The sequence below is a fragment of the Acipenser ruthenus genome, chromosome 51 (genome assembly GCF_902713425.1).
Source record: "Acipenser ruthenus chromosome 51, fAciRut3.2 maternal haplotype, whole genome shotgun sequence".
In the NCBI taxonomy this organism is placed as follows: domain Eukaryota; kingdom Metazoa; phylum Chordata; class Actinopteri; order Acipenseriformes; family Acipenseridae; genus Acipenser; species Acipenser ruthenus.
Genome location: NC_081239.1, coordinates 8242507 through 8253066, shown reverse-complemented (window position 1 = coordinate 8253066; position 10560 = coordinate 8242507). Strand labels below are relative to the sequence as shown.

At 36.5% G+C, this 10560-nt stretch overlaps 1 protein-coding gene across 2 annotated transcripts; it reads left to right on the top strand.

Annotated features, from left to right (window-relative positions):
- Window positions 1–2304: 2304 nt before the first annotated feature.
- On the top strand, window positions 2305–9464 carry LOC117416403 (uncharacterized). Of its 2 annotated transcripts, none has more exons than XM_059015860.1 (2): window positions 2305–2400; window positions 6288–9464. In XM_059015860.1, exon 2 carries the CDS (start codon window positions 6305–6307, stop codon window positions 8363–8365), a length of 2061 nt encoding a protein of 686 aa, XP_058871843.1. In that variant the 5' UTR covers window positions 2305–2400; window positions 6288–6304; the 3' UTR covers window positions 8366–9464. The 2 variants fall into 2 exon arrangements, with proteins under 2 accessions (XP_058871843.1, XP_058871844.1); XM_059015861.1 differs by having other exon boundaries at window positions 2339–2408.
- Window positions 9465–10560: the final 1096 nt, after the last annotated feature.

Sequence of the window (10560 nt, the reverse complement as noted above, 5' to 3'; positions counted from 1 at the left end):
TCTTTAAAGGGTTCTGCTCTAACTAAAAAGAATCACATTATTTGTAAAAAGAACTGTGTGCAGTAGCCACATTTTGTTAAAGCTGACTTCGGTCACTTTTATGCCCTTTGGAATGACAATAATCTGTGGATCTCATGAAGAATCTGAACTCCAGTTGGAACAAGTGAAGATAATGAGCCACACTTTGTCACAGTTGAATTATATGACCTCTCAAAACAATGACCCAGCTAATTACACACATGAAGACTCTGAAGAATGTGACTGAGGGAAAGATTTTTCATGAGATCCTAATCTATTACAAAGTTCCAACTTGCCTTCCAGTGAAAAACATGGCAGTTTAATTTTTGAGAATTGTTGTATAGTTGTGCTTCAGATTTTAAATAAATGCACACAAGCCATTGTGCCAAATTGGGACAAACAATGACTCAAAATTAATGCACATATGTTAAATACATGAACAATAAAATGTAATAAAAGTGATAGGAAATGTTTTTTTGTGGTCAATAGACATGAGCAGCCAAACAAATATCTTTAACAAATATAACCTGATTATTGGGTAAAATAAAATGTTAACAATTTGAATACTCTTAAGTATCTGAATAAAACAACTAATACCTTGTTTCCATGGACAGCCAACTCGAGTGCACTCGAGCTGAAATGACTTCTTCCAGAACTCATTGATGGACAACTTGGGTTGGTTAAAAAAGTGGAGTTACAATGACTTTCCGAGTTACTCGAGTTATCATGTGAGCTTGGCAGGTTTATTTACCAGAAATAATTGGGGTGAGCAGGTGTAACAACCCTGTCCTTAGCAAAAAGGTAATTTTATAATTCCCAATTGAAAGAATACAATTACTTCCTGGAGCCAATACATACATGTTAGCACCAGCAGAAAGACTAACTGATAGTAGGTCCGCTCAGTCGGACAGTTCTTAAAGTAAATACAAATACTACTAAACTGTACATCCCCATAAAAAAAATATATATATATATATAACAACAGTTATCGTATGTGCCAAAAGATCAAAGCAGTAATTTAAGTTAAAATAATAAAATAAATCGACCCCTTTTGGGTGTAATGTAAAATCAAAACTCTGTTTCAGTCATAAACCTTTACCTTAAGTAAGCTTACAACTACTTCCATACAAATCCACTTTCAATGGCTTAGCCTTGATGCAAGGGCTAGAAGTAACCTTATTTGGTGGACTGCATAAGAAAATAGATTTTAAAGCTTTGGTTGCTGCACTTTAAAATATTGTCTATTCACACTTATCAGCCCTGAAAACATCTTGTATTAAGAAAAAAGATCTTGTACTAAGAAAATCATATTTCTCATAACTAAAATATTTCTACACAAAGACTCTTGCTTTAAGAAATTGTTTCTTGTCATAAGAAATTACTGCTGGAATTAAGTTCAGTTTCTCACACCAAGAAAAATAAATATGTCCCTCTTGTGTAAATTGGCAGAAACAAGCCTTTGTTCTTGTTACAAGATTTTTTTTTTTTAAAAAACAAGAAGCTCAAGAAATTACTTTTCGTAGTGTGTGTGTGTGTGTGTGTGTGTGTGTGTGTGTGTGTATATATATATATATATATATATATATATATATATATATATATATATATAAAAGCTATTTCAAGAGTTGAGAAGGACAATTCGGTTTCTGATTGGCTACACTCCTTGATGTCGTCATAGGCACTGCTATATAACAGCACACCTTGCCTTAAGGTTTTCAATTGAGACATTTTCTTGAAAGGTAAGTTGCTTTTTCTATCTTTGATCTCATCTTTAATTGAAAGTAGACGAATATGTACAATGTCTAAAAACATTGAATGCAAAAAATTTAAAATATTTGTATATACTGTATTTTGTTTGTTTGTTTGTTTGTTTGTTTGTTTTTAATGTTTTTTTAGAAGTCCTTCACAAATAGGCTATTTAAGTTTGCTTATACTTGTCATGCAACAATAGTTACAAAATGTAACGTTAAATAGTATATGTGTTTAATGAATAACATGCAAATAGCTGGGTTATAGTATTTGTGCACGTGTACCCGTATGTTCCATTCAGAATGTAATGCTTCGGTAACATTTAAAACCAGAACTACTGAAGGACCCCCGTATTCAAATTCGTAATGAAGTATTATTAGTGCACGTGACCCCCGCTCGACTTGCAATTACATTATAAAACAAAAAACAGATAAGCAATCTAAACCAAATCAATGCAAAATGCCGTTTATTAAAAATGTTTGAAATGTGGAATATAAAAAGCAACTAATAGGTAACTTGTTATTTTTCTACATAATTTATTCATTTGTAGTCTTGTTGTTTATTCACTCCAGAAATACAGTAAACCCCGGAGAGTTTCGCAATTGAACCAGCAGAGTCGACATTCAAGCTACGGTACAGTAGTTGAGTGACTTCAGTTAATTACATTCTGATAGAAACTTCTTAAACTGTTTGACTTTTAGTTGCGACTTGCTTACTGCTGGAATGGAAAATGACATTACTCGAGTATTTACTTGAGATTCGTGTGCATTATTATTATCACTTTAATACGACTTTGTGTGCAATAAATCATAAACACGCCTTACATTTGCAGACATAAGGATTGACACCCTGTATCTGAAACAAGATAATAAATGTGTAATAAATATTTTGTGTTAAAAACAAACATCAGTTATTATTTATTTCTTAGCCGACGCCCTTATCCAGGGCGACTTAAAATTGTTACAAGATATCACATTATTTTTTACATACAATTACCCATTTAAACAGTTGGGTTTTTACTGGAGCAATCTAGGTAAAGTACCTTGCTCAAGGGTACAACAGCAGTGTCCCCCACCTGGGATTGAACCCACGACCCTCCAGTCAAGAGTCCAGAGCCCTAACCACTACTCCACACTGCTGCCCCATCAATTTCTCTGCTGCCTGTGTGGTTGGGGCTGAGAGAAGTTTAAGGGTCTCCTAATATTCCCCCCCCCCTTTAAAACACATTATAGATCTGCTTTTATATTTGAAAAAAACTATATAAAATAGGTAGTAAAAGAAAAACAAGATAAATCAATGATTTAAAAGAATCAAGTGATTTAAATCAGTGATTTAACCCTAATAATAATAATAATAATAATAATAATAATAATAATAATAATAATAATAATAATACATTATTTTTTAAAAAAATCTACTGTACTATAGTAAATAATTTTACTATTGTTTGTATAAAGAAGTGATTTAGAGAAAAAATGTGCACAACAGGCAGTTCTTCTCCACACTGTACGAAGTAAAGGCTCCAGTAAGAACCTTTCCGGGTTCCTGGGGCTGCCACTGTGGAGGAATCCTTTAAGGTGCTTCCAATAACCTTTTTACAGGGGTTCTACCTATTCTTTTGCAGACTTTTTATTTGTCATGTAAGCTATGAAACATGTATTGAAAATTGCAGTTTATAAACAATGTTATAAACCACAATTTACTTGACCTGAAGTAGGGATGCAACGAATCCAGGATTTGGTTTTGGATTCGGCCCGAATACCAACTTTTTGAGCAGGGTTATCGTATATCTGCCCAGACGCACATCCATTTTAGTGTGTGCAGTTCTTATTTAAATAAAAGACACGAATCTGGTATTGAACGTAACTGTTGTTTTTAACAAGAAGAACATGTTTGATGAACTCTGTCGCAGCTACCAACTCCCTATTACTGGTGGCGCACTCACTAAACACGTCATGCAGCTGCTGAATGCAAACATACTCCTGTATGCAACAGCACAGCCACATCACACTTTTCATGGAGTAAAATTATGCAGTACACCTGTAATATATAGTAACGGCAAACTGTTGTAGACTTTTGTGCTTTGTCTATCAAACGTGTTCTAGAGATCATACTGAGATAATAATAATAATAATAATAATAATAATAATAATAATAATAATAATAATAATAATAATAATAATAATAATAATAATAATCGGTGCACAGAAATTTATATAAATTTTTGTAACTTTACAACTGTCAAATGTGCAATACAAGTTGATTTATTTGGGAACTGCTGTGTTTTATTAAAATATTTTTTAAACTATTTCGTAGCCTATTTGATATGTGTCACACACACGGTGCATTTAAATCAACGTGGGTTTTGTTTCACTGGGATTCAGGTCACTCATCATGGTAATTTCTTCCTCATAGCTCTCAGATAGTGTTGTCAACAGGCTCCAGAACCTCGGGACACTAGGTTTTTTTAACTCACCTCTCTAAACTGCAGTGTATTCGACGTGTGAGCAGTTAAGTTATTTAATTGTTTAATTTGGTGGTGATTCTATCCAGAGAGCCTCGTAAAAATTAATCAAATTGCTTTATTTATTTTTTATAAGGTAAACAATATATATCAAAATAGTGCAACACCATTACATAACTTTGAACTAATCTGCACTCTTTCATTTAACCTTGTGACAGCAGGTAAAGTTTCTATTTGTTTAATATTTCTTGCTTCACACGGTCCTGCCCAGTCAGAGACTCAGAAAGCCAATCAGCTGCTGTATAGGAATGATTGATGGAAACGATCCTCGCAGGCAGGTGTGTGCTTTTGGTAACAATTAAGTAAAATAATTAAATTAATTTAGCGACAGTTCGCACAATTCACACTCACTTTACTGAATACATTGCAGTTTAGAGGTGATTTACAAAACCTGACTTCCTTAAAGTGTCCCGAGATTCTGGAGCCTGTTGGCAACCCTACACTCAGATCAGGCGACACAGGTTGAAATGTCATTAAAGAAAATACTGGGTTATGGCAAAGATGCAGCTCTCCTTTCTTGTAAAGGTAAACTGTTCTGTCTTTTGATGTTTCTGTTGTGGGGGAGGGGGCTAGTGGTAAATTGTGTATGTTTCAAACTGAAATCTTATTCAGGGATATATTTCCATTCGCGAATAAAAATACTATTAACTAAAAGGCTCAAAACTATAGATTGTGCGCATCCCTTGTTAGTAGCTGCCAGTCTGTTTTTCAGTCAACAGTTTCCTTCAGTTTTCTTGACAGATTTTGTAGATTTGGTGTTCGGTTCAGTATTCGGCTGAATCTCAAAAACTTCGCTGCATCCCTAATCTGAAGGATTCTAAAATGAGCCCTTTGCAGTATGTTATTAGACTGAGAAATGAGAGGTTCCCAAACAAACCCTTACTGAGAAAAAAAAAATCGGTAATAGAACCCTATGGCTTCCTCAAGGAACCCTCAAAGAACCTGCATTTTTTAGAGTGCACTCCCAAACCACACCTAGATATATTTTGTACTTCCCTGCATGTCCCCACTCTCTAAGGTTGATTGATTTCAAGGGAGTCAGCAGTGGGGAGACTGAGGGAAGTCAAGAGCAAGAGGCTTCAGTGCTGTGCAAAGGGGGGTTATTTTGATTGATTTTAACTTAAAAAGTACTTACTCAGGATGTGTCCTATAGCCCGGAGGTCGCTGGTTCGAATCCGGGCTATGCCATCTCCACTCCAGGTGCACAATTGACCAAGCACCACCTGGGCGGTGAGGGCTCAAGTCGGCTGGGTAATCCCGGTCTAACCATGCACCAGCGACTCCTGTGGGTGGCCGAGCGCCTGTGAGCCAGATGTGCTGTCACTGGATCTAGTGCAGTCCTCAGACGTGATGGGTCTGGTTGGCTTCACTGTCGACTTGCAGTGTGAAAGAAAACAGATGGCTTGACAGCACACGTTTCGGAGGACGCTTGAGTGCGCTTGTCCTCGCCTCTCCCGAATCACTGCGGGGGTTGCAGGGGGAAACAGGGTCTTTAAAACATTTAGATATTCCAAACTGGGAAGAAAATGGGGATAAAATAATTGGCAATTCCAAAAAAAGGATTACAGAATAGCTTAAAAATCCAATGCAGATTCAACTCTATCCCATCTGCAGCGCTATGTTAAATGTAATAGTAATGCTCTGAAATACATTGTCCGATACTGTTCTACAGTAAGAAAATGTTAGCGCTAATAATGATTATTCATAATTATAATTTAGAATGTATTGATTTATATTTTCAAAGTTATCTTTACCTACACCTTTGAGATTTATAACAAATGCTCTTTTTTTGTTCTTTGTCAAATATTTGGAATTTGGTATTTTTCAACAGATATACAGGGTAAAAATAATTATTCTAAATGAAAATTATAACTAATTTGATCAAAAAATGTTAATGTTTTTTTTAGACTTGCACAACTGGAAATTACTATTTGAGATGGATTTTTATTGCAGAGCTTTTGGGGTTTATACTAAATTGATCTGTTCTCTATTACAGAAATAAAAACTTCAAAAATGGATATTACAGTGAAAAATGCCATTCTGAAGATTTCCAAGGCTGAAGCCGTGAGGAAAGAAACTGAACTGCTGATGAAACCTTACGCTAACTGGGAAGAATACCTGATGCCTGGTCCACTCTCTATAGCTATTTTAGGAGAGCTTGTCTTTATTTCTTCCAATACAGATTTCTCTATAAATAAAAATCCGCCAAAGAGTGGGTTCAAGTACATCAAATACCCTGATTCGTTCCGAGCCTCTCTCATGCAGGTCAGCAATTCAGGGTGGATCGCCTTCAACGAGGCCCACAAGAACATGGACCAAATCCGACTCCACTCCAACAATGTACCAAGCTACATGAAAATGACAGTGAAGACACTTCTTCAAGACAATATTCAAATCGTCCAGGCGTTACTCCCAGGTCAACTTGAAAACATAAGAACAATCGCCGATGAGTGCACAAGGCTTGCAGAGTCAACAGAGAAGAAATTCACTGATGTTATTCTCCTCATCCAGGAAATGTTAGAGGCCTGCTTGAACTCAAAGCAATGTTACGAAGAAGACGTCAAGGAGGTCCAGTTGAAATTGGAGGAAGCAAAGTTGAAGAAAGAGTCGGCAGAGAAAGCCAAAGCAATGGCAGAAAAAAATTTTGGTAAGATGGACAAGCAACTGGATGAAGTCCATAAACAGTTCACATCAGCGATGGAGTCCATGCCCAATGGTTGGGAAATGATAGGCATGACCTTTGTGGAAGGATTGACAAATACGGTTAATGAAGCTGTGTCTGGTTTTTTGGCAGTATCTTCAGGACCTTCCAAAATTGTGCCTTTAGTAAAAAAATCTATTGGAGAGAAGCCAGCAGAGTCTAACCCCTTTGCAGCAAACAATATTTATTCCAAATCAGGGCAACTCCTGAAACTGGCAGAGCAGATCAACAGCTTTGTGGACAAAGACAAGATCAAATGGAGTGAAGTGTATGACCAAAAGACAAGCTCTGCAAAATCCTCCTGGTTGAAGAAGCAGCTCCAAAACATTGAAAGTTCACTTAAAAGTGAAGAAAACTGCCAGGCTAAAGAGAAGTCAGTAGTGGTTTGTAAGGATGCCATGTCTATCTGTGACCTCTTGACAGAATTCGCACCCAAAAACAACTGTAAACCAGAACAGGAGAAGGATCTCATTACCAAGATCCAGAACCTGAAAGCACAGACTGAGCAGCTTGACTCCGAGAGCAAGGCTTTCACAAATTCTTCAAGCTTTTCTGCCACTCCACCACAAATGGCCCAAAACACACAAAGTGGTGGCAAAAAAAGTGCTGCCCAAATGGCAACAGACAACGCCCGTTTCCGTATAGAGCAAAGCCGAGCCCAGCTGGAGAAAGTCCAAGAGATGTACCAGAAAAGTATGGAAAACCTTGAGAAGAACAACAAGGAACTGTCAGATATTCTGGTCACAATGAGAAGCTGCGAGATTAAGGAAATTGACTTCAATACAACTGTGAAGATGCTGGTGAAGGGCCTTGATGCAATGGGACGGGTGAAGGAGCAATGGGAAAAAATGGTCCGGTTCTTCCAGATGATCTCCAATTTAATCAACACCTGCCTCAACACGTCTCTGAAGAGGTTTATCTCTACTGCTGATAACATTCAAGGTATACAAGGCTATTCCTCCAACGCCTTTATAAAAGACATGATTTACACCCAGGCTTTCAATGCTTCTAACATTGCCAACCTGGTCTACATGATCTCAGGAACCTACACAGAGGTCTCCAGTAAGTATCTCATGGACCGAGTCAGCAGCCTTGGGAAGCTCATGGCCTTAGATCCCAAAAACCCCACCTTTGAAAGAGAGCGTGCAAAATTGGCAAATGACTGTGACTCTGCACAGAATGAAATCTATAAACTTGTGTTGAAGAGGAAAGAGGAGTTTGAAAGGGACTCAAAGAAGAGAGTTGATATGATTGATCAGGAGCTACTGGCAGTGTTGCCCCCAGCTTCGGATGAAGAGATTAAGAAAATCAAAGACAACGTCCAAACAGGGATGAAGGAGATCACTGCTGCAGAGGAGGATCAGTTTGAATAAAGAGGGTATTTTCAACTGTGCAAAATATAGACAAGCTTGGCATTCTAATTCACAGGAATTAGTTTCCATTATACAGCTTAGTTATACTTGAAACGTTAGTTATATAGCTTACTTATAATTGTACTTTTTATTTTATGCCATGCATTCAGGTCTTCTTCACAACAGCAAATCATATATTCACTAAATGTTATATTTTGGACATACATGTTTTATATGTGAGACCATCTGGCTCTCCTAAGCTTGTCAAGTTCCTAGTTGCTGATTGATCTCAAAACTTTGTCAGTAGTAGTTTTAGGGTCTCCCTATCAACCTCCATTTAACCCCCCATCTCTGCAACTGCATCCAGCAAAACACTCCAATAAAAAAATAATTTTGCGATTCAAAAAAATAAAGAGGAATGTCTGCAACTAGGAGCACCACTGGAAAGGAGACTAGGCTGTCCAACCACATCAAGAAAAGTGACCGCTCTGCATTAAGAGGACGTCTGCCTACAGAATGGAGCCTGGACTTTGTAGCGAACCTTTGTTCGCCATCATATCCACTCTACAACTGAAATAGTATTTCTGAAATTTAACTAAAGAGATCAAAAGATTATCAACTGTACCTGGGTGGAAAACACAGTAAATGCATGTTAAAGATAAAAGTAAAAGGGTGTGGCCATTAGCTGCTTTTTATAATCAAAAGGGGTAAGGCTTGATAAAATATATAAGTAATACAAAGACCTGATAGAGGATATAATAAGCTGTGGTGTTTTCTTCAAGAATAAATAAAGGTTGGGGGTATTAAATTGATTTGCCGTGGTTCCAATTAAGTAGGTATCATTTTTACAACCCATTGAGAGTCAAGTATGATTCTGTAATATGTTATCCTGCTGACTGGAATTCACTGAATTATATTCTGATGTTTATTGACTCATATTTACTCAAACTGCAGTATTATAAGATGACTGATGAAAGCTGGTGTTTATATGCTGTTGGGATTGACACTAAAGGGTGAGTGTTTTGCAGCTTGATGTACTGATCTGTGCAGTTTTGATATTAACATTCTTTTATATCTGTGTAGCGTTCTAAAAATTGATTAAAAAAATCCCTAAAAGATACTTCAGTGTTGCGTGATTACTGCTCACCTGTTCTTCTCAGGATCTTGATCTTGATTGGTCTGTTTGTGTGTGTGTGTGTGTGTGTGTGTGTGTGTGTGTGTGTGTGTGTGTGTGTGTGTGTGTGTGTGTGTGTGTGTGTAATCATTTGTGTGTCTTAATTGAAATAATAAAATACAGAAACCTCTCCCCTATCTTTGAAACTCACAACATAAAGCAATCCATTGAAACCACCTCACACAAACCTGCAACTCTACACTCTACACTAGGAAAACTGGGTGCCTCCTGTTCTTCTGTTTCTAGGATATGCATTGTAAATCAGTGTTGTGTGACCTAATAATAATGTTCTTTATTATATCTGTATTTAAATCTTCCTGCACTTTAATTTGCCTTAACTGTTAACTCTATCTAGTATTTATTAATTGCGCCTGTTTTTAGACCACGGCACTCAGCAGTCATATCTGACCCTGATGTAACTACTGCAATTATCTGCTCTTACTTGAACTGCCCCTCAAATGAACGAGCTCAAACTGCAGTTTAATGATAGACACATGCATGCATAACATATCTATTGACTGTTTATTGATGTGTAATTAAACGTAAGCACAAGATTAATTGCATATGAATTAAATACTTATGACATTTAAAATACAACATTACCATTTTTTGTTTTGTTCTGCTACTGCTGTTTCAATGTCATGTAATTCTCTGTAAACTTTTGGGTCTCCCCCACATATGTGGTTTATATCAGACCTAAGTTGATGATTTGCACTGTCCTCTGAACGGAAGTCCTGCCCTTTTAAAATATGCTCAAAATATTTTTAAAAAGCCCTGAAGCATATTCTCCCTTGAACCCCAAGTGTGAAAAACAAGTATAATACCACCTGCTATGTAGCTCTGTAATTCTATCAGACAGGGACAGAATTGTGCCTGAATTTTATTATATATATATATATATATATATATATATATATATATATATATATATATATATATATATATATATATATATATATATATATAAAAGAAATATTTTTAATAATATGCCCACTTCCATTTTTAAGAGTGGCATAATAAAGCTGAGTCAACATTGAATATT

What these genes read in the sequence shown, in the direction of transcription:
- LOC117416403 (XM_059015860.1), top strand. Translation starts at nt 6,305, where the DNA reads ATGGATATTACAGTGAAAAATGCCATTCTGAAGATTTCCAAGGCTGAA.